The following is a 23,797-nucleotide window of genomic DNA, read 5'->3' on the forward strand; positions in this document are numbered from 1 at the left end:
AATGAATTGACAAAGTACACGGGGCTCCTAGGATGCTATGACTTATGCACCTGAACAAGAGTTAAGCAGATGCTAACTCTAGAAATAGTTATTAAGCTGGCCAGGTAATTTTGGTGTTGTTTTCTGTATACATGTTATTTTTCAAAATTAAGGGGTAAATAAATAGGATTTATAAGAAAAGTTGGTCTGTTATCAAAATAAGAAAAAGATTTATAATAATTTAGTGACTAAAAATATTAAGAAAATCTACTGCCAATATTGTAAAAACTACTGCCAATTTCAGCAAACCTTTACAAAAATAATTCTGGAAAAAATATAGCTATAGATTTTTAATGTTAAATATCTCATTGCTAATTTAGAAAGTTGAGATGATATCAATATTTCACAGAATGTTAGAGGTATATTATGAAATGGAGTCATAGAGGAAGAAGTATTAATTGTAACAAAGTGTTAATTTAAAAATACATATTATAAAATTAGTCAAAGAAAGACCAAAGAATTGTAATAAAAGTAAATAAATCATTAAAATTTAGTTTAGCACTGTGTTATTCAGCTTTTGGTCACCGTGACCAAGATTCCTGACAAAAGGAGGAAAAGTTTATTTTGGCTCATGGTTCTAAAGATTTACTCTAGGGTGGGTCAGCTCCCTCTCTCCACTGCCCAGGGGGAGGCCAGCTGGCATGGTGGAAAGGCCTGCCAAGCCGAGCAAAGGAAAGGGGAGGAGCCGGAGGGACTACACTTCTGGGGCAGAGTCACAGGGACCCAGCTTCTCCTACCATGCCCCACCTGCCTACAGCTACCTCCCAGTCTGTTCAAATTAGATGAGCTGATTAGGTTACAGCCCTCAGGATCATATACGTTTACCTCTTAATATCTCTGCACTAACTTAAGGAGCTTTGGGGGGATACCACATATCCAAACCAAAACAAGTGCATTTTCTCAAAAACTGGTAAATCACTTGGTTACCACCACATTCTGGAACACGTGGTGTAACTACTCAACTCACTCTTCGCACAGTGTTGAGGGCCACTCAGTCACAGCCAGACCACATGGGACTCACAGCTGGTGGCCGTAAGTCTCCAGTTAGAACCCTCCATGGGAGACCTCTGGTTACACTGTAGACCAAAATAAAGGCCTCACTCCCCAGGTCCACCTCTCTCTCTGGCTGTCCACATGCTGGTCAGTCCCTTCTGTACTGTCTTGCCAAACAAATGCAAAAATAAAGGAATGAAGGGAAGATAACTACTTCCAATAACTGGAGAATAGACTCAAATGAGAAAGTAATAAAATCCCCAATCCTGTGTTTGGTTCTGAAATTAAAAAAAAACTATAAAAGTCACTGATAAAAAAGTTTTGAAATATGAGCATAGTGTATAAATTAAATAATTCTATTGAATGAATGCTGACTTTTCTAAATTTGAAGATTATACTCAGGACATGGAGAATAATTACCATTTATTTTTAAAATGCACAACAAGAACAACAAGAGTCAGTCTTACTTGAACCAAGACATTCTGTTCCTCCCTGGCTCCTTGCTTAGTTAGATGGAAACTCCAACTTGTGTAGCCAAGGGTACAAGTTCCTCTTCTCCTAGAGCCTACAGGCAGAGGACCATATTCTTGGGAGAAGCACGGTGGCAGCGATTCTCACCCTTCTCTCAGTGTGCATGTCTGGAATGAGTGATATTCAGTCCCTGGTACTTCTCTGGTAAGTCACTACTAAGGCCTTTCTCCAGTTTGAACTTCCTGGTGTGGAACAAGTTTACACCACTGGCTTGATAAGATTTATTTGGGCTGTGATGTTTATACCACTGAGTCATAACAGACCTTTGATTAAAGTCTTTTCCACACTAACTGCATTCATAATGCCTTTTAGTTTTGTGTCCTCTCCAGGGTTGTGGAAAGGTTGGAGGTGTGGATAAAGGTTTACCCACATTTGAAGCATCAAGACTTTTCTCTAATGTGAACTTTCTGGTGCTGAATGAGGTTGAAACGCTGGCTAAACGATTTCCCACAATCATTGCACTCATAAGGCATTTCTCCAGTGTGAATCCGCCGATGTTTAACAAGGCTGGAGCTGTGGCGAAAAAATTTCCCACATTCTCTACACTCATAAGGCTTTGCTCCAGTGTGAACTCTCTGATGTTTAACTAGGCTGGAATTTTCACTAAAGAATTTCCCACATTCATTGCACTTAAAAGGCTTTTCTCCAGTATGAACTTTTTGATGTTGCATGAGACTTGAGCTTTGGCTAAAAAACTTCCCACATTTACTGCACTCATAAGGTCTTTCCCCAGTATGAACTCGCCAATGATTAATCAGACTGGACTTGTGGCTATAGAATTTCCCACATTCACTGCACTTATAAGGTCTTTCTCCAGTGTGAACTCTCTGATGCTTCATGAGGCTGGAGTTGAAACTAAAGAACTTCCCACATTCACCACATTCATAAGGCCTTACTCCAGTGTGGATTCTGTGATGCTGAACAAGTGTGGAATTATGCCTGAAAGCCTTTCCACATTCACTACACGTAAAAGGTTTTTCACCAGTGTGAACTCTGCGGTGTTGAATGAGGTCAGCATTTCGGCTAAAGGATTTTCCACATTCACTGCACCCATAAGGTCTTTCTCCGGTGTGAACTATTTGGTGTATAAAAAGGTTGGATTTATGGCTGAATAGCTTTCCACATTCACTACATTCATAAGGCTTTTCTCCAGTGTGTAGTCTTTGGTGCTGAACAAGCAAATATTTCTGACCGAAAGCTTTCCCGCACTCACTGCATTGGTAGTGCCTTTTCTCAGAATTAACAGCCTCTGCAGTCCCAGTGCTCCTGGGAGGCTCTGCTTTACGGTGAGTCATCTGGAGACTTGAGCTGAGTGTAAAATCTTTCCCATCCTTCCTGCTTTGCAAAGGCTTCTCTGACAGGTGGATTCTGCAGCCCCTCAAAACGGAGACCCTGTCCTCTTCTCTTATTAAGGGTTTCTCTCCACAGCACAGCTTCTGATGTTGGTGACGGTTTTCACTTTGCACTCCTTCTGTGGAAACACTCTGCTCAGAAGAAGCCTCCACAGTCTCTGCTCTATGCCAACAACCTGAAGGCAGAAAGATGCTGATGAAGAGCATGACTCTAGTGGGAGCAGCAGCACACTCACAAATGTGTGTCAGGTATCCCAGTAAAGAGTCCCTGGTATTTCTGGGAGAATGAGGGGGCTAGGTCAGGCAGGAAGGAGTTCACTGTGAACTGCTGAACCTGGCAAACTCACATGCTGGGGAGGCCTCATGGGTATCAATGACATGGAATGGGGTACAGCACAGGTAGGATGAGCAAGGTTCTCAACAGACTTGCCTGCAAACAGCTTTCTGTGAGGCCTCAACTGCTGCAGACATGGAACACAGTCCATAGGGTATGTCCAAATCCCCCCAGACTGACTACACTTGGAGAGTCTGTGTCCAAGGACTACTCAGATAAATGCTCACCTCACAACACATTCAGCAAAAGCCTTTGCTGGCGAATGCTACAGAAGAATGGGTAAAACATGAAAGACAGAGGTGGGGGATAGCCCCGGGTCAAAAATAACTGAAATGTTAAGCAGGAAAATGTAGAAGATAAGATGAAGTTACCCATGCCTTAGCCACCAAAATATCAGAAGCTCTAAGAGTCTTGCTATGACCCCATCCCTGAGTTCACATCTTCCTCAGCTCTACCCTCCAAATACCCCTCAGCATGGCTGGAGTCATAACTCCCTGTGCAGAAATGGAGGGATCTCCCCATGACTTCAGCTGAGTGATTTCACATGTCCTAGAAAATTCAAGTCCTAAGGAAAAGACAAGACAGGTAAGTGACCAACGCTGGACCAGAGAACCCATTTCACAACTAACCACAGGAAAGAAAACTAATACAAAAAGAATCTTGGAGGAATGTCTTGCAAACAACCCAGGAGAGTTGTGACCACATCATGGCCTCAGTTCCTGGCACAGGCAGACCTCAGGTCAGTCAGCTAGAGGAAGAGGACAGAACCTGGGACACAGAACTGCCGTGGATTTACCCAGCATCACCAGGCCATTGAGAGGCCAACAGGGTGAGAGCCATTAGGCTGACTACAAGACTCCAGATCCTCAAGTCCTTCCCTGCATGGCTTTGGGATAGTTGGTGGAGAGAAAGTGGTAATGTACCAGCCCAGGCCTACTACCTACAATACCTACTCCAGTTCACTGGAGAAAGCAGCAGCGTCCATGACCTAGGATACATCTGCCTTTAGGAAAACCCTGCGCAGGATGCTGTGATGGTGAGAAAGACCTTACCCAGAGAGGTCACAAGTGTAAAGTTTTCCATCATCACTTCACGGTACAGGAGTCTCTGAGCATTATCAAGCAGTCTCCATTCCTCCCGTGAGAAGTAGACAGCCACATCCTCAAAGGTCACATAACCCTGTCACATAGGAAAAATTGAGTTTATATGTTGCTTCCTTTCCTGGAACTCTCAGTATTCTCCACCAAATCCACTTCTACTTACTCTCTTCCTTACCCCCTACCTCAAGGGAGATATCAGACTCTGGAGCCATGGATGCCCAGTCTCTCAAGTTTCCACTGACCACAGTATTTGGCACAGGGCAATAAGAGGCATGTGGATAGAGTCCATCTGATCTGTGGGCTAGATGTGCAGAGTCCTGTCCTTGTCCTGCCAGATAATTTACTGCAATCCTTCAGATTATGCTTCTCAAATATGGCCAGATTTGGGTCACTTGTCCCTTACACCCTCAGTACAAGGACCTTAGGGCCATCCATATACACTCTCCAGACATGCATATCACTCTTTGCACTATACCTCCTTTACATCTCAGAATAGATGACCAGCTCCTGCCTCCAAACATTCCACCAACTAGCTTTGCCTGAGCACTCCTGGAAAAATCTCAGCTCAAAGCATTTTCTAATATTGATCACTATAGTCTTAATAACTTCTGACTCTCATGCCAATGGTTTCCAGGAATGGGAACCTCTCCATATAATCCCTGATCTGGACTCAGGCCCTGATATCACATGACCACCTTTCAGGGAATGCAGAGAGAAGGTTAGAATAGAAGAGTCCCAAGACAATACAATCCCAGAAACCATATAGGTGGGAACTGAAGAGGGTGAGACCTGGGGCACCTATACTTACCTCTTCATCATCTGTAAGTGATTCTACAGCCATAGGAACCTATGGAAAAGCAAGGATGTGAGAAGCAGGTAATAATACTGGCATCTCAAAGGACCTTTCTAGTTCCCTCACATATCCTGGAGTCAGGTGTGCCTAACCATCTACCATCTGGGGCCTAAGTCTTATGGTTTCTTACCAGCTATGTGCCCTTGAACAAGTATCCAACCTTCCTTAGCATCAATGTTGTCATCTGTAACATAGGAATAATAATGGTGCCCATCCAATAGGAGTATTATTTGAGTCAAACTCATTCATATGTGTCAAGTACTCTATTGTGCACATAATGCTACTATCAATAGTTTCAGTGCAAACAAACTGGTAGGTTTTGATAACGTAGAAGGTTTTGGTAACGTAGAAGGTTTTGGTATTGTAGGATGTTTTTTAAATACACCTTTGAAATAAGAATTTGATATTTAAAATATTAGGACATCAGTTGATTGTGTGTTTTCAATGTTTGGGTTTTTGTTTTCACATTGGAGATTGAATCCAGGGGTGCTCTACCACTGAACTACATCCCCAGTCATTTTTTTTTAAATTTTTAGACAGGGTCTAAGTGATCAAGGATAGCCTTGAACTTGGGATCCTCCTGCCTCAGCCTCTGGAATAGCTGAGATCACAGATGTTTGCCACCATTCCCAGCAAGACATTTAATTCTAGTGAAATGCTGAACACCATATTAAATTTTCAACCAAGTATTAAGTGCTTACAGTCCATGCTGTTTTAACTGCCCCATGTGTAAGTATGAATTTTGATCAATTAGTGCTTAAATAAGTACCTATTTCATAAATTCAAAAAGTCAATAAATATAGGACCTGAGCCTGAGGAAGCCAAGTGGGTAGGTCTGGCAACCTAGCTGCCTGTTATAAACCTCTAGTAGGCAATTCTGCTGGGGGGAGGTCCTTCCATTGGGGCAGGTGACCATCCCTTCTGCCCTTAAGGTAGGGGGAACTCAGGCACCAAAAGGGATAATCTATCAGCGCCACAAACTTTCCTCTTCTCCACAGGGAGTAGCCACTTAAGGCATGCTGAGCCTGGAGTGACAAATCTATACTGTCCAACACTTTGTTCTCCATTTCAGTCCTGACTCCTGATACTGTATACTTCCACTCTCACAGACGCCAACCAGAACCATTTCAGACCACAGGACTCTACCCCTAAGAAGGCAGCCCTACCCACCAGGCCTATCTCTGCCCTCCCTCATCTCAGGGACCATCTGAAATAAAAACCTAAGATTTTCTCTCCTGATTATAAGCTCCAGGCCCGGCTCTGGTTCAAGCCTCCACTGAACACCTCTTAGTTATCTGTAGCCCAACCCCGCTCCAGAACTCCAGATGTGAAGGAGCAAGCTGCCCAAGTGATGCTCCCATCCTGCTTCTGGGACATCTCGGGACCATCGTGTCCAAAGCCTCAGTCCTAATCTCCCTGAAACCTGCTCCCTGTAAAAACTCATCTGCCAGTTATTCAGGAAAAAATGAAAAATATATACAAACAAACGAAAAGCTGAGATGGTCCTCCCCCCATTTCTTTCAGACCCCTGTGATACACGAGGGAACCCCCCCGAGGACTCTCATCACCCCTCCCCTCCCCTCGGCCAGCCCTGGGCCAAGTCCCTCCAGGACCCGCCATCTGCCTACGGAACGTACCTACCACTCGCCTCCTCTGCACCCCATCGGCCCGCAGCGGCCTCCTCCCCCAGGTGTCCCTGTCTGCTCACAACCCTCCGCGGGGACGCATTCCCTCGCGCCGTGGCACTCCCAGAGGCCCGGCCGCCCGCCCTCCGCACGCGGAGCCGACCGGGCCGGGCCCAGCACGCGCAGCTCACCCGCGCCGCGGCCGCCGCCATCCGCCTCCCTCCCGGCGGGCGCGCTCACTGCGGCGTCGCCGTGCCCAGGGCTCTGACAGGGGACAAAGACTTCCTCCTGTACTGTCCTCCCGCCCCCCGACACCTCCGCAGAGCCAGCGCTCCCCCGACTGACGGCGCGGACCAGAGGAGCGAAAAGAGTAGCCCCACGCGAAGCAGGAAGTACCGCTCCGGCGCCGGAAACGCCTGGCTCGGCGCAGCGCCTTCTGGGTAACGTAGTTCCACGGCGTTAAACTGGAAGGAGGCGGGCCTGGTGGCTGAGGAAGAAAAGGAGACCTCTGGATCGAGAACCAACCGACCGTCCCGACATTGTCGGTGTTGCAGACGGGCTAGTTTCAGTCTCCCTGAAAAGCTGCTAGTTCAGTCTTTCTTTCTCAAGGACTTGAATAGGATCTTCAGGACCAACATAGAACACCAATCATGTTCTCCCAAAGTTTGCAAGTCAAGGAGATGCTCAGTATAAAGGACGACGGTGGTGAAGCAATGCAGGACGTTTGGGATGAGAAAGGGCTCTGAAGTATGGATAGCGATGGCAAGAGGGCTGGGGATGCCAAGTCTTTATGCCTGCACTCCACACGGATCTGTGTGCTCTCTCCTATCAAGGACCAAACCGGTACTTGTTAAGTCAGGGCGACAAAACTCAAATCCGTAAGCCAACTTTTTTAGATAAATGACCATATTACAAGACGTAGCCATAACAAAATTCATACAGTACAATACTACTTATAGAAAACTCAGAATCTTGCAATTTTAAAAAAGCATATCATCTAGGGAAATCTGTGTAAAATTTAAAGACATCAACGGAATAACTATCAAACTTTCAGGTGACACAAGATGTAGGGCATTTTCTGGGTATGTAACGGGAGCAAAGAAAAGGGGATGCCTAAGAAACTTATCATGGGTGGGTTTTGCCAGATATGTTTTTAAATTAAAAAAAATTCCTATACCTTTAGGAACATTCCACTGAATATACAACAGTTTCAAAACATTTGCCACAGGAATAGAAAAATGATTCCTTCACAGACTTAAACAGATGCTTATATGTGGAATTGCAAATAACATGATCAGTAAGGAAAGAATATACTACGTGGTCATTTAGTTAAGGAAAAATAATTGCCTAGTAGAAAATTCACCTATCTCATTTAAAACCCAAAATAAATTCCATGAGGGTATTTTAAAAGGAAAACAGCAACTTTTTCTGGGTCTATAAGTTTTCTCTATAATCTCTGGGATCCACTTCTGTTTTCAGCTTTTAGAAATATTTTCATGTCTGTCAGGAATAATAATTTAAAAGTTTGATTCTCAAACCCTGTCTTCAACCAGACCTCCTTCAGGGCTGGATACCATACTCCTTAGAGTTTGACAAGTCAAACTCATCCAAGAAGGCATGGAAAGCAAGTACTCCTCAAGACCCAGTCACAGGACCACCCTCAACATGTGGACTTCTATAGGAAAAGAAGAAAAGGTAATTACTGCAACCAACCAAACAGGTTAGAATACCTCCTGGTGTTCCCAAGGTTAAAGAACAACTGAATGAGCCACCACCACCCAATACTTCAGGAAATTCTAGGCTTCTAACTAGATATGACTATCTGGTCCACAGACACTAGAAGTAAGAATTCTTCAGCTAGAGACCCAAGGATCATCAGAACTATCCTTAGATGAAAAAGTGAACAGAGAGATAATACCACAGGATACAAAAATAGAATTGTATCCTCATGGCGGGAGGGGCCTGATATTTCAAAGGGCCAGTTTGAATCTAGAACAGACAAGCAACCTATAATTCAGTATTTCCCATAATCTTTTTTAAATATATTTTAGTTGTATTTGGACAAAATACCTTTATCTTATTTATTTTTATGTGTTGCTGAGGATTGAACCCCGTGCCTGCACATGCTGGGCAAGTGCTCTACTGCGGAGCCACAGCCACAGCCCCCCCATTGTCTTGGTGACCCTGTGCTATTCTAATGCTCCAGTAGGACCAAGTAATTAAAGATTACCACCCACCAACAGTGATGCTGTTCCTTACTCCTCATTCCCACAGATACTCCAGCTTTAAGAATTACGTGGATTTTCTTGCTACAATGTACATTCTTTGGTATCTCACATGACATTCAGAAATTTATTTTCTTTGTAAATGTAATTCCACTACATTTATTATTTTTGGCCTCAAATAGCCTTATACCATACTTTTATGAAAAACATTTCCTATGTATAAAAAATTTGATTTGCTGATTATTTCTTCTGCACATAAATTGTTCATGTTGTCTTTTCATTATTAAATGACCATTGGTAAATTGCCCATCTTTTTATATACTTGTTAAATACTCAAAGTGATTGAATAGATTCCTATGTATGGAGTATAAAATATATCTTAAAAAGTGTGTTACTAAGTTTGACCCATCACTGACTATACACAGGAGAAATATATTTTGTGTTTGTGGTACTGAGCTACATCCACTGTCCAGAATTTATGTCATTCACACTTCTACAGCTGGAAAAGTATGAGAATGAGAAAACAACAGAAAGAATGAGGATCTCAGGTTAAGGGGTTGAGCCCAAGGCCACCTACATGAGGTAACCACAGAACAAGAGTTAGCTACATCTTCGGGGCCTTCAAACATTCCTATTCCATGTTTCATGTGCCTAATCCAAAACGTTGAGGCTCTGAAAACTAGGTCTAGAGCTTTAGGTTAAATGTATTAGAAAACACTGTAATATTTATTAGCTTCCAGCTGCAGAAGTCTGAATGATATTAGCACAGATAGTGTGTTACGGTTTAGATGTGGTATCCCCCAAAGCTCACGTGTGAGACAATGCAAGAAGGTTTGGAGAAGACCTAATCGGGTTATAGCCTTAGCCGCATCAGTGAACTAATCTCCTGCTAGGGATTAACTGAAGTGGTAGGGTGTGGCTAGAGGAGGTGGGAATTCAGGCGTGGCTTTCTGGCATATATTTGTATCTGGCAGGTGGAGCTGCTTCCCTCTACCATGATTTTCTACCATCATTTTCTTCCTCACTCTAGCCCTGAAGAATGGAGTGGGCCTTTGATGGACTAAGACCTCTGAAACTTTGAGCTCTCAAATAAACTTTTCTCCTTCTATACTTGTTCGGATCCGGTTCTTTGGTCACAGCAGTGAAAAAGCAGACTAAAACAGAGTATGTCCATTTTTATATTTTTAAGATGAGGATTTTCTGCATAAGGAGACTGAAATGGTAAGTATTTCTGTGATGTGTTACAGACTACACTCATCGAAAACAGAAACAGCTCTTTAGAAAAAGCAAAGCTCAGCCTAGTACACAGACTCCAGACCCCAATTCCAGGCCCGGCTATTGGCACAGCTGGGCTCCTACTCTGAAGGTTTGGCCCTTGGCCGCGAGCTACCTCTAGAGCCATGAGAACTACACTACCCAGAAGCCTCAGTAGCTCCGAGTCAAGACCCGGGGAAGGGGCGTTTCCGCTCTAGCGGAAGTTGTTAGGCGGAAGTTCCTACTCCCTTCACGGGAGACATCTTGTTTGCTTTTTGACTAGTAGATCAGTCTCAGGAACGCTATGTCAAACCCATTGTGACAGGAAAGGGAAGTCGGGAGCCGAGGCATTGTCTTCCCTGAACGGAGCGGGCCGCGGGCTCCGCGGTGGCGCCGCCTGAGGGACCTGGGCGCTGGGCGGGGCCCCGCAGGGCGGATCCCGGCCCCCGCCCTAGTCACCCTGCCAGTCCCCGGCCCGATGGCGGCGGCGGCGCAGATGGACCCGGCGCAGGTGGGTGCATCCCCGGTTCGACCGCGACCGCGCATCTGAAGCCCCGCTTTGGGACCGCCGCAGCCAAGCTCGGAGGAGCGCTCGGCTGGGCCCCTGCCGAGGTGACTCGCAGCGGAGGGAGCGGCGCGGGCGAGGCGCTGGGCCTCGGTGGGGGGGCTGAGGGGAGCCCGGGGAGGCTCCCACAGGAGAGGGCTCGGAGGGCTAGAGGGCCCATTCCAGGGAAGAGCAGATGGCGATGGCGGAGAGGAAGACAAGTGGAGCTCGGTGAGCGGCCGCGCGCCTGTGCGGGTGGAAACGGAGGGGCAGAGCAGAAGCCCCCTCGCTCTGTGGGCAGAATAGGGCAGGCAGAGCCTCGGGGCTCTGTGGGGATTTCTTGCCTCTCACAGTTTCTATAAACTTGGAAGAACTATGGAACCTACCCGGTGGGGATGCTGTCCTAAGCCCCCTTCCCCGTGTGGTCCCCGGGACGGTGGGGTCGGACCGGACACCTGGTCCAGGCCTGGCAGAAGGTGGACCCTGTATGTGAAGCCTAGAGCCCAATTGCCTGGGCTGTGGCAGGCTCGGTGATTACTGGGATCGTGAGGAGGAAGACACTAGTGGCACCTGGTTCTGGTGTTTCCTGTGGTGGGAGGGTGTGGTAAGGACAGGAATGGGCCCCTTGGAAGAGAGGCAGTTCATGGACTTGGCTCTCCCCATCGTGGCAGGGGCAGGTGAACTTTGAGGATGTGTTCCTGTACTTCTCCCAGGCAGAGTGGGAACTCCTTGATGAGGCTCAGAGGCACCTGTACCGTGATGTGATGCTGGAGAACTTTGCTCTTATGGCCTCCCTGGGTAAGGCCCTTAGACCCGCCCCAGGGTCCTGAACTGGACTCTTCCCTTTCCTTGTTCCCCAGAGCAGCCGTGTCCTTCTTACATTGCAGCCATGTGTACTACCTCCTTCCCAGTTCCCTGAGCTGGTGCTGTGGATGCTGGACCTGGGTTGTGTGCATTTCTGCCTCCTGCTTTTCAGGAGTCCCAGAACCTGCCATCCCAGAGGATTGCAGAGATGAAGCCAGGAGCCATGTGTCCTACAGTCAGCCAGTGGAATACATCCATCTTCTCTTCTCCCTGACATCTCTGTGCCTCAGATTTTGCCCCCTTCCTGTAGCTGACATTTCCTGTGGCTAGTGCCTGGAATTGCAATGACCAGTATGGTTATTACTTGCTACGACCACTGGGTTGACCCCACTGTGAAATTATTTTATAATATTTACTTTTCCTCTCTGTAGGGTGGGTCACCTAGACCAGTGATGGCCATTTATCTGTCCTATCTTACCCTTAGGACATGCATCATCCATGTTTCATAGAGTTGCTTCACTGGAGCTGGGCAGTGAGCCCTGGGAACCTGACTGGGTGGACATAATTCCAGCCATTGCCAGAGAGATTCTAGGTAAGTGTGACCCTGGGGAGGGGAAGCTGGGGAACTTATCTATGATGTCAGGGCTGAGTTTAAATCATTCCATAAACTCTCTATGCCCACAGTTGTTTTAGTGCCAAGGTCACTGGCCATACTTCCTATTTACACGTTTGTCTTACTCTCTGATCTTTGGTCTCTAGCCATTCCATGTCTCTGCCTCTGCATCTCAGCTGTTCCTCTCCATTGTTTCCTCCACAATACTCGTCAACATTAGCCTGATCTCAGTGAACATGCCCTGCACGGTCCTTAAACAACTGATACCCAGTAGCACTTTGATCGTCTTGAGCACGAACATGATCTTTCTGTACAACTCTCACCTGTCCCAAGAAGCCAAGGAAATTTGATTGTAAAAGACTTAATTAGGGACCCTACATCATCTTCCTGTGCTGTTCCTCACATTTGTGTCCTCTCCCATGAAGGCTTCCTCCATTCCATGATCTTCAGATACCAGCTACTGCACAGCAGACCTCTACTGAACCTAATTTCAGGCCTGTTGTCCTGACCTCCTATGATTTATGATCTTAGTTGTCACTGATGCACATTTGTAATGAGGGTACTCCTAATACTTGTCAATTTGTACTTCACCAGCATTTCTCTACTTTTTTTAGGCTGTTGGCATGGAGTACGAGATGAGGAGGCACCTAAGCAAAGCATGTTTATAGAGGGAATATCACAGACCAGGACTCCCAAGGGAGGCTTTTCTACTCAGGAGTCCCACCTCTGTGAGATATGTGGTCAACTCTTGAAAGATATTTCACACGTGGCCAAGCACCAGCACACACACCCTGGGCAGAAACCATACATGTGTATGGCATGTGGGAAACAGTTCTGGTTCACTGCAAACCTTCACCAGCACCACAAGCAGCCCAGTGAAGAGAAACCCACTAGAAGGGACAAGGGCAATACCTTTCTTGTGAACCACTGTCCTGTCCAACCCTCAGAGATGCTTTCTATGACAAGGAAGAGTTGTAAAGACTCCCCAAGCAGCTCAAGCATTTTCCCGCACCATTACCCTCACAGTGAGTGGGATCCACATGGTAATACCAGGTATGAGGAGACCATTCCTGCTGGACAGAGGCATTACACATGCAGTGAATGTGGGAAAGCCTTCAGCCGCAAAGACTCACTTGTTCAGCACCAGAGAGTCCACACTGGAGAAAGACCTTATGCGTGTGGTGAATGTGGGAAAACCTTCAGCCGCAAACCCATACTTGCTCAGCATCAGAGAATTCACACTGGAGAAATGCCTTATGAATGTGGCATATGTGGAAAGGTTTTCAATCATAGCTCTAACCTTATTGTCCACCAGAGAGTCCACACTGGAGCGAGGCCTTACAAATGCAGTGAATGTGGGAAAGCCTATAGCCACAAATCCACACTTGTTCAGCATGAGAGCGTACACACTGGAGAAAGGCCTTATGAATGCAGTGAATGTGGAAAATACTTTGGTCACAAGTATAGGCTCATTAAACATTGGAGTGTTCACACTGGAGCAAGGCCTTATGAATGCATTGCATGTGGAAAGTTCTTTAGCCAAAGCTCTGATCTTATTGCTCACCAAAGGGTTCACAATGGTGAAAAGCCATACGTGTGCAATGAATGTGGAAAAGCCTTTAGTCACAAACATGTACTTGTTCAGCACCATAGGATTCACACTGGGGAAAGGCCATATAAATGCAGTGAGTGTGGGAAGGCCTTCAGGCAAAGGGCTTCTCTCATCCGCCACTGGAAAGTCCACACTGGAGCAAGGCCTTAGTTTGTAGCTGCAGCCATGTCCTTGTTCAGCATGACTGGTACTTGAGAACAGATTAGGAAGCAGTCCTTGTGCATAGCCCTCAGCCAGAGGTTGAGCCTCAGACATTCAAACATCCATCCTGGGGAAACCCTGAATGCCAGCTGTGTTGGAAGCTTTCTGGGGCTTTGTTGCATTTTCTGACCTGTGCAGGACCCTTGCCAGAATTGTATCTCTGGCATTGCCTCTGAGAGGAGGCACTATTTTGGCACTTAGAGCCTGGTATTGTGCACTCCAGTGTGCTGTGAAAGCCACACCTCTGTGTCCCTCCATGGGATCATGAGTAGCCCAAGGCTGTGGAGCACTCTCACTCTCTCCTGCCCCTCCCCTGACTAGATTAAGCATGGATTGGGTCAGGTTTGGGCCAGTAGGATTCTGCTGATTGCCAGCACAGGTTTCCCTTCTACATGGACATGGTTGGTCTCAGGTGGCATCTGTGATGGAGTGGTCTAGCTTCTCAGACACTTAAACTGAAATTGCCTGCCTCATATTGTTCTGGCTTGGCAACAGATGTCTTAATTTCTACATCATATTTAATCTTGGGGATTCACTTGTGGATTGGTCTGGGAGCAGAATTAGATTCCACTGGCATGAAGGGATGAAGACGTTTTGTGGAGCCCTAGCTGTTGGTGTCTCGGATGCTAGGAGGATGGCAAAGAATAGCCCTCAATCTAGTGTTGGCCTCACATGTATTGCTGCTTGCACTCTCCTAGGAAAGAATACTGATCTTTGCAGATCCGATCTTGGGATCTATATGCCAAGAGTATTTATGTGACCAAAGTTACCCTAAGCAGTGGGAATTTTGACAATCTCTGTTGTGTCAGGGAGCATCTTGAATTGGGTCCCTTGTTCTCAAAGGAAATTTCATATTTCTCAACCCTTTTGCAGGGAACTTGACCCTTTGGACCTGAAATATGTCATTTGGTAAACAGACCTCTGGTGTTTCATAGAAGGAAAAGGTGTGATCACAGTTGGTACAGGGAGTTAGGAGAGGGCAGCAGACTATAGGGATGGAAACTATCCATAGTAGCAGGTGTGGTGCCATACCTGTAGTCCCAGCTACCCAGAAGGCTGAGGCAGGAGGATCACTTGAACTCAGATTTCAAGATAAGCCTGGGTGGCATGATGGGATCCCCATCTCAAAAATAAATTAATAGATAGATAAAAGTATCTCCACAAATGTTTCCATCATTTTGGCTTTATGAGAGTTTGCAGAAATTCTCAAGACTCCCACACCTTTGTCTCTTGTGGCTGAGGTCACTCTCAGAGATATCATTCTAAATATTTTCTGCGACAAATGGGGCATAATTATAGTGTGCAGTCTCATAAGGTTTTTTTTAATTTAATTTTATTTTTTTAGTTGTTAATAGAATTTTATTTATATGTGGTGCTGAGAATTGAACCCAGTGCCTCACACATGCTAGACAAGCCCTCTACCACTGAGCTACAACCCCAGCCCCTCAGTCTCATAAGTTTAGATACATATTTGCACCTGGGCAGCCAAAAGTTTCTTGATTCCCTTTATAATTTCTCTCCCTGTCCTGTCCTCAGGCACTCATTGATCTGCTGTCACTGTAGGTTTGTTTGCATTTCCTATATTTTATATATGTGAACTAATGCAATATGTCCTCTGATGTATCTGACTTCTTTAATTCTGATTATTTGTGTTCATCCATGTTGTCTTGTGTGATAGAGATTTATTTTTTTTCTTTTATACTGTGAGTGTATTCCAATATGGAGAAATATTTCCAAAGCAAGTCATTTGGAGAGACTCACCCAGGACCCAAACTGCAGTGTCTGACTCATTATTAATTTATAATTTAATTCCATTTTAGAGGTGCAGGTTGTAACACTTGATTGTAACACATTCTGTAGGTGGCAATGACTGGTCCTGGTAAAGGTCGAAGGGACTACCTGACAGAGTAAATACAAGGAGGTAGGGATTTGTGTGTGTGTGTAGGGGGATGGTATTCCTAGGATATTGGTGACTGTAATCTGTGCTTTGTTTTCATTTTACATTTTTAGTCTTTTAAATATGTTTTTTAGTTGTTGATAGACCTTTATTCATTTTATATGTGGTGCTGAGAATCAAACCCAGTGCCTCACACATGCTAGGCAAGTGTGCTACTGCTGAGCCCCATCCCCTTCTACATTTTTAGTCTTTTAATGGTGAATTTAATTGACGGATTTTTCAGTGTAATGCCAACCTTGCATTTCTAGGAAAAAAAACCCTTTTGGTAGTGATGTATTATTCTTTATATATTGGTGGATTTGTTTAGGTATTCTATTTTATTGTATTGTATTTACAGTTGTGAGGGATGTTGGTTTCTAACTTTCTTTAATGCCTGGGCTTGGCTTTGGTTCCAGCATAATGTTGGCTTTACAGAACAATTTGGGAGCTAGTTAATTATCCAAAATAATTGCTAGTTAATTATCCAAAACAGTTTGTGAAATTGATATTTCTTCCTTAAGTTTTTGGTAGAATTCACCAAGGAAGCTGTCTGGGCCTGGAATTTGTTTTGTGTGGAAGTTTTTTAACTACAAGATTAATTTCATAGTAGTTTTCTTCTCCTCCTCTTCTACCTCTTTCTTTCTCTGTCAAGAACAAGTTTTGATGGATTATGTCTTGCAAGGAGTAGTTTGTTAATTTTATTTAAGTAGTCAAAATGTTCAAAATTCCCTTATTACTAGCAGTATCTAGAATCTGTAGTCATGCTACATGTAGTCATGTCGTGATGCTGATGTTGTCTACAGTATGTTTTATTTCTGATCAGTTTTGATAGATTTATCAATTTTATGATCTTAAGGCACATGGATTCATTAATTTCTCTATTTTCTGTTTCTTTTTTCTCTTTCAGTCTGACCCTTATTATTACCTTCAGCTTTTATTAAATTTCATTTCTTTTTTGCTACTTTTTAATATGAAAGGGGTCCTTCATTTGACACCCTTGGCTTTTTTTTTTTTTTTTACTAATATACGTGCATAATGATAGCATTGTCCCTAAGGACTATTTTATTTCCCTCCCTTGAAACTTGATATATTGTGTTTTTATTTTAATTAAGTTTAAAATTTCTTTGTAACAAATTCCTACTTTGACATATGGCTCTTTTTAGAAATGTATTATTTAGTTTCCAAATATTTCATGTTTTTCTTTGTTTTTTTTTCTGGTAATTTATAATTTAATTCCATTTTAGAGCACATACCTTATGACTTGAATTATTTGCATTTATTGAAACTTTCTTTATTGCCCAGAATATGGCTATCTGTAAGATTTGCAGGTTCACCTGACATGTCTGTGTATTGTACTATGGTTAGGTGAAGGGTTCTGTAAGTGTCAAAGGTCAAGAAGCTAATAAGATTGTCTAAGTTTTCTGTATCCTAACTGATTTTCTGTGTTTGGGAATTGTTTATATAAATTATTTGAAAATAATTGTTTCTATATTTGAATGGAAAAGTAGATTTACCTATTTGTGCAGTTCTATCATTTTTTTCTTCATGTATTTTGATGCTGTTTTATTTGGTGAATAAATATTTCCGATTGTTATGTCCACTTAATGAGTTATCTTCTTTATCATTGCAACCCTCCTTATCTATGGCAGTATTCTTTGCCCTAAAATCTACCTTGTTTGATGTGATACAATTAACATGGTATAATTTTGATTGAACACTCAATTTTGCCTCTTTGGGTATTGAAAACTTCTGTATTTCTCTTCTTTTTTTTTTTTTTCTGTTACATTAAGTTACTTGGAAACAATATGATCTTTTAAGGCCTTGATTCCAAGCATTTTTATTCCCCATCTAATAAGGCAGAAGAATTTTATTTCCTGATGCCTCATGAATAATTTTGAACATTTCCATTCAAATTAGTTGGAACAGGAGTTCTCTGATCTCCAAGCCTTAAGAGGATCCTTTCTGCTGATCTGATCCTTTCTGTTGGCTCTTTGGCTGTCCTCTGTGGGGTATTACATGCATATTCAGATCTGTACTTAGCTGAATATTTGGAAATGGCCTTGTGTACATCTCTGGTTTCTTGTTCTGTGTTCTCTTTACCTTGGCAAGCCCAGATGCCAGCTTCTGACAACTATATAGTGAGTTTGGGTCTCTGCCTGGGCTTTCCATCCTAGCACTGGAACCTAGAATTGATTTTCACAGTAACCTGGGGCAGCCCGTACAGAGGTACATGCCTGTAATCCCAGTGGTTCCGGAGGCTAAGGCAGAAGAATTGCAAGTTCAAAGCCAGCCCTGCAACTTATTGAGGCCTGAACTCAGTGAGACCCTGTTTTAAAATAAAAAATAAATGGATAACATGTGTCTAAGCAATTCTTCCTCAGTAAACTGAAAATAAGAGAACAAAAATTCTCTTTTTTTGTTCTCTTATTTTCAGTTTACTGAGGAAGAATTGCTTAGACACATATCTGGGGCTCAGTGGCAGAGTGCTTGCCTAGCACATGTAAGGCACTTAGTTGGATCCTTAAAACTGCATACAAAATTAACAAATAAAGGCATGCTGTTCATCTACAACTATAATTTTTTAATTGAAAAATACCAATGACCAGGTTCTCTCAGAAACAAATAGATAATCTGAAAAACTCCTCTGCTAGATACTTGATTGATGTTTCCAGATAATAGGCAAAGCTAATCTATGTGTAAATGTAAGTCTCCCCATCAAAAACTTCAAGATGGCTTCACTAATGGATTCTAACACTTCATGAAGAAATAATTTGTATTCTATTAAACTCTTCCAAGAAATAAGGATAGAAATACATTCCAAATATGTTGTGAAGTAATTATTACATAGATAACAAAATCAGTTAATGATATTAAAAGAAAACTAAAGGCCACTACAAGAAAGTAGATGCCAAAAAAAGCCAACAAAATTCTTAAAAAGATTTTCAGTAAATTAAATTGATGTATGTGTGTACACATGTAAACTGTAAGGTTGGTTTAACAATTGGAAATCTTAACATTGTTAAATAGAAAGTAAAGTGTGATAAGAAATATATCCGGTTCTTTTTGGCTCAGGGTTTCAAAACTTTTAGGACTCTTCCAGAGGTTTGTCTTTCTTATGCTAATAAGATGATTTATGGTGGGCTACCATAATACAAGAATGGAGGCTGGTCACCAGAAAAGCCAACCATGTGATTAGAGGGTTGAAACTGTACCAGATTGATCTTTGGGGATGGAAGAGGGCCCAGAAGAGACTGAGGTCAGTCATGTGGTTATGATTTAACTAATCTTGACCATAAATGAGGCCCAGTCAACTCTGGACAGGAAGGCTTGGTTGCGTGTTGTGGGTGCTGAGTGTATTGGTAAACCAGGCTGTGACATACCCTGAATCCATGGGGAGAGGCCACGGAGTCTCCTCATCTGGGACCATCCCAGACCTTGCCCTATGTGTCTTTTCCATTTGGCTATTTCTGCATTTTGTCCTTTAAAACAAAATTGGAATCATAAATAGAGAATAGCACTTTTAGTGAGTTCTATAAATCATTCTATCAAAGTTATCAAATTTAAGGGGGTCATGGAAATTCCCCAAATTACAGCTGTCGACCCAGAAGTACATTGGGCCCAGAGACTCACAGCTGACATCTGAAGTGAGTACAATTTTGTGGAGAGGGAGCCACTGAACCTGTGGCCTTAGTTTGCCAGAGCGCCATTGACTCGATACCATGATTTACCATCCTCCCTGATTTTCTATTGGCTCACACAATCAGTGCAGGGGGACTGGAGACTTAAGTTTTTTTTATTTTTCCTTTTTTAAAATAAATCAATAAACCAATTCTAAAATCCATGTGGAAATTCAAAGGACCTAAAAGAATCCTTAATAAATTATGGAAAGAACAACAAATTTGAGAGATTCTGTCTGATTTTTAAGAATGCTTATAGTGCCATACCAATCAAAAGCATAGTATTGATTAGTATTGGAAGTATTGAAATAGTATTGAAAGGTTATAGACAGCAAAGGAGAGAGTACAGAAATAGCCCCTACACATGTATTGTCAGTTTATTTTCAACAAATTTTTAGTTTAAACTCAAAGTTTTCAATAAATTACTCTGAAAAATCACAACATCTGCTGGGAGCAGTGGCCCACACCTGTAATCCCAGGGGCATGGGAGGCTGAGGCAGGAGGGTCACAAGTTCAGAATTAGCCAGGGTGACCTTGCAAGGCCCTAAGCAACTCAGTGAGATCCTGTCTCTAAATAAAATATAAAAAAGGGAAGGGGATGTGGTTCAGTGGTTAAGGACCTTAGGTTCAACCCCCAGCACCCACTCCCCCAAATTTCAACATCCACACAAAAAATAAAGTAACAAAAAACCTCAACACCTGAATCTTACTAATTAACTTAAAATGAATTATAAATATTAAAGATTTAAAATATCCATCTCATTGAAGATGACATATGAGAAATACTCTGAATGTGGGCTAGACAAAGACTTTTCTAAATAAAGAATATAAAAATTACAATAAGCTAGGGATTTATCAAAATTAAAAACTTCTTTAAAAGATATGTAAGAAAGTTAAAATACAGGGTATAGCATTTGAACTGGGGAAATATTTGCAAAATATATGGTAAATAAGTAATATCTTGATTTTAAATAACCTTTACAACAATAAGAAACAACCCAATTTAACAAGCAAAGGGTGAAATTTTCAACATATTCTGTCACAGAAAGATGGAGGGTAAGTGAGCATGTGAAGCTGTGCTTAACACTGGTCGTCACTGGGCAGCACACAGTAAACCACGCTGAGATGGCTGCACACTCTCCTGAATGAATACATCCAAGACTGCCCTCAAAGTTGTAAGACACCTGGAACTCTACAATGTCTGTAGGAATGCAAAATGTTTAAAACTGCCTCTAAAAACATCGTATTAGGGGGAAAAAACTACAACAGCAAAGACAGCTTTTTAAAATGTAAATTGGTATTTTTCTGTCTTTTTTTGAGGGGGGAGGGGCAGGAATTGAACTCAGGGGCACTCAACTACCGAGCCACATCTCCAGCACTATTTTGTATTTTATTAGAGGCAGGGTCTCACTGGGTTGCTTAGCACCTCACCATTGCTGGGGCTGGCTTTAAACTCAAAATACTCCTGTCTCAGCCTCCTGAGCTGCTGGGATGACAGGCATGAACAACTGTACCTGGCATAAATTGGCATTTTTTATAAAGCTAAACATGTATCTATTGTGTAACAGCTATCTAGTCATATTAGAAAAGAGATATTACTTATAAATTCCTAATCAGGCAACATCCAGTTGCACCTTGGATTAAACCATCCTAAATGCACCAGAGCCCACCCTTTCAATAATGGCAATAAGTCTATCTTCTTTCTCTGTGCCAGACTGTGGCTGGGTTTCTCAATGAATTCTTTAAGCTAATGCAGAATAGCCTCAAATATGAATGAAGTCTTGGAATCTGCTGTGATTTGATGTTCAGGACTGGCAGGAAACCATTTTAACTCTCGCTACTCTGGGAAATGCAGTGCAGGAAGAGTGGGCAGGCTTATGCCACACCCTCTGTCGGGGAAGAGCCTCTGGAGCTCTGGAGCAACCAGGAATCTGGCAGCCCAGGCAGTTGGGACCCACACTTTAGTATATGGAATTATCTTTCAAGTGTGCAGCTTCAGAACCCAAGGTATTATTTATATTCAGCTAGAGTATGCCAATGAAATACTCAGGGATGGCAAGGTCCAAATAAACAGAAACACTGGGGAACACACAGTGTGGCAGGGTCCAGTATTAGCTATTCACAGGTCAATGTGGGCATGAATTCTCCAACTTTTTTGGTGGTTGCATAAATACATGCAGAGTTGGGTAAAGTAACATGGCTGTCATGAGATATTTTATGTAGATCTTTAAAGGTTAAAAAGAAAGTGGTAAACCTAACAGAAATTGCTAGGGGTTGTTACTGCAAGACACTTGACACAGAGGTAAAATCTCCTTTTTACTTGCAACCAAGTCTTCTAGAAAGTTGCATTTAAAATAAGACAAACACCAAAAGATAAGTGCATTTCAATTTTCCACTAAATTAATGTTTAATATCTTTTTATTTATACTTAGAACTTTGCTATCAAATAAATCCATCATTTATATTTAATCTGGTATACATTAAGGTAATGTGAAAAATATTTCAGAGAATTTTTACTTAAAATACAATAGTTTTTTTGAGGGGGGAATGGCTCCTGGGGATTGAATTTGGGGGCACTCAACCACTGAGCCACATCCCCAGTCCTTTTTCATATTTTATTTAGAAACAGGGTCTCACTGAGTTGCTTAGCACCTTGCTGTTGTTGAAGCTGGCTTTAAACTCACAACCCTCCTACCTCAGCCTCCTGAGCTGCTGGGATTACAGGTATACCCCACTTGCCCCTAGCTAAAATACAGTTTTGATAGTAAATTTGCACAGGATATGTGACATTTTACTAGAAAAAAAATCAAGAGATAAAAATCAATGTGAGTTTGGAAATGTAGCAAAATTTAAAGTCTATAATACCTGTATTAAATAAACATTATTGGCATTTTCAAGACAAAAACTTATAATTACAGAATTTATATAGGTAAATAAAAAGTACTTACATAATCCTTGTGATTCTCTCTAGTAAAGGATGAGGATATTCAAAGGAACAATGAATCTACTCAATTTTCTAAAGAGAAGTAGATCTTTACTCATATTTAAATTATATCCAAACTTTAAATTAGGTGAAATTAGCTAACAAAATATTTTGTAAATAACTTAGATACTTTATGTTGGCCATTAGTAATTTGTATTCTTTGAAGATTTATGTAATATGTTTTAATTTAATGCATCATAATTATGACTTGACATCTTAATTAAATACATTCATCATTCTGACTGAATGTCTTATAGATGATCTTTCTATGGAGCACTGCCATTTCCAGGTTCACATGCTTCTGTTCTCTCCGTGTCTCCTGGACGTCCCTCAGTCCCATGACGCCACACAGGATTTCTTACCTGAGGCCCCTCAAGGAGATCTGTCCTATGCGAGAAGCACCAGAACCAAATTCTGTGTCCAAACTATCTGTGAGATCTTCCGTGATTCTTCACACTTCAATGTGGGAAGCTCCCTACATCACTGAGCTCGAACTTTCCCCCATTAACCTACGTTAAGACTTCCTGGACTTGATAATGAATGTGACACAGTTAGACTGGGTGTTCCTCGTGTCAGTTATACACAGTATTTGTTTTAACTCTCTGCCAAGACCCATGTGGTCAGGCACATCACTGCCCATGCTTCTCTTAGCATCCTAAATCAGTAGCACTTAACAGCTTCCGAACTTTAGCTAATGTTGAACTCCATGAATACAACAGATGTGGTAACAAGATGAAGAAAACCAGTTTTAACTCATCAGCTGTAACCCTTCTGACATCCACTTGCACAAGAATACTTAAAGATGTTTTAAAAAAATGTGCCATATTTACTGTAGGTAGATAGTGAGTTCTTCCTCAGCCTGCAGGCAAAGCAGAATCAGAAAATGTGGATGTCACTGACCGTACCTGAAAATATCTGTGTAAAACAAACATTGGCATTTCAAGACAAAACTTATACTTGCAGAATTTAAGACACATCTGGGGCTGAACTCTGGGAAACATGAGGATACAATCCACTGGCCTAATATCCAAATATCCAAGAGAGTGTAGAATGAACAGAAAACAAAAAGTGAGCTCACTGAGATTATGATGGCGCATGTGGCTCTGGCCTCATGGGATGGC

General features: G+C 42.6%; 2 protein-coding genes across 4 annotated transcripts; one reads left to right on the forward strand and one right to left on the reverse strand.

Annotated features, from left to right (window-relative positions):
- Nucleotides 1-1,486: 1,486 nt before the first annotated feature.
- On the reverse strand, nt 1,487-7,170 carry LOC143384550 (uncharacterized). Of its 3 annotated transcripts, XM_077105847.1 has the most exons (5): nt 7,019-7,170; nt 5,158-5,196; nt 4,302-4,428; nt 3,716-3,814; nt 1,487-3,091 (listed from the first exon to the last, which is right to left on the reverse strand). In XM_077105847.1, exons 1-5 carry the CDS (start codon nt 7,037-7,039, stop codon nt 1,944-1,946), a joined length of 1,434 nt encoding a protein of 477 aa, XP_076961962.1. In that variant the 5' UTR covers nt 7,040-7,170; the 3' UTR covers nt 1,487-1,943. The 3 variants fall into 3 exon arrangements, with proteins under 3 accessions (XP_076961962.1, XP_076695806.1, XP_076961961.1); XM_076839691.2 differs by lacking the exon at nt 3,716-3,814; XM_077105846.1 differs by lacking the exons at nt 3,716-3,814; nt 7,019-7,170 and adding an exon at nt 6,840-6,902.
- Nucleotides 7,171-10,606: 3,436 nt separating this feature from the next.
- On the forward strand, nt 10,607-15,676 carry Znf772 (zinc finger protein 772). The gene is made up of 4 exons (XM_076839690.2): nt 10,607-10,817; nt 11,522-11,648; nt 12,139-12,246; nt 12,882-15,676. The coding sequence occupies exons 1-4, from the start codon at nt 10,785-10,787 to the stop codon at nt 14,027-14,029; spliced, it is 1,416 nt and encodes a 471-aa protein (XP_076695805.2). The 5' UTR covers nt 10,607-10,784; the 3' UTR covers nt 14,030-15,676.
- Nucleotides 15,677-23,797: the final 8,121 nt, after the last annotated feature.

Source organism: Callospermophilus lateralis, chromosome 18 (assembly GCF_048772815.1).
Source record: "Callospermophilus lateralis isolate mCalLat2 chromosome 18, mCalLat2.hap1, whole genome shotgun sequence".
In the NCBI taxonomy this organism is placed as follows: domain Eukaryota; kingdom Metazoa; phylum Chordata; class Mammalia; order Rodentia; family Sciuridae; genus Callospermophilus; species Callospermophilus lateralis.

Coding starts and splice junctions, on each gene's coding strand:
- LOC143384550 (XM_077105847.1), bottom strand. CDS start 7,039: ATGGCGGCGGCCGCGGCGCGG. Junction 5,197..7,018: donor TGGCGGCGGCCGCGGCGCGG/GTGAGCTGCGCG, acceptor GCTTTTCCATAG/GTTCCTATGGCTGTAGAATC. Junction 3,815..4,301: donor TACACTTGTGACCTCTCTGG/GTAAGGTCTTTC, acceptor TCTTTTCCTTAG/GACTTGAATTTTCTAGGACA.
- Znf772 (XM_076839690.2), top strand. CDS start 10,785: ATGGCGGCGGCGGCGCAGATGGACCCGGCGCAG. Junction 10,818..11,521: donor CGCAGATGGACCCGGCGCAG/GTGGGTGCATCC, acceptor CCATCGTGGCAG/GGGCAGGTGAACTTTGAGGA. Junction 11,649..12,138: donor TGCTCTTATGGCCTCCCTGG/GTAAGGCCCTTA, acceptor TCTTACCCTTAG/GACATGCATCATCCATGTTT.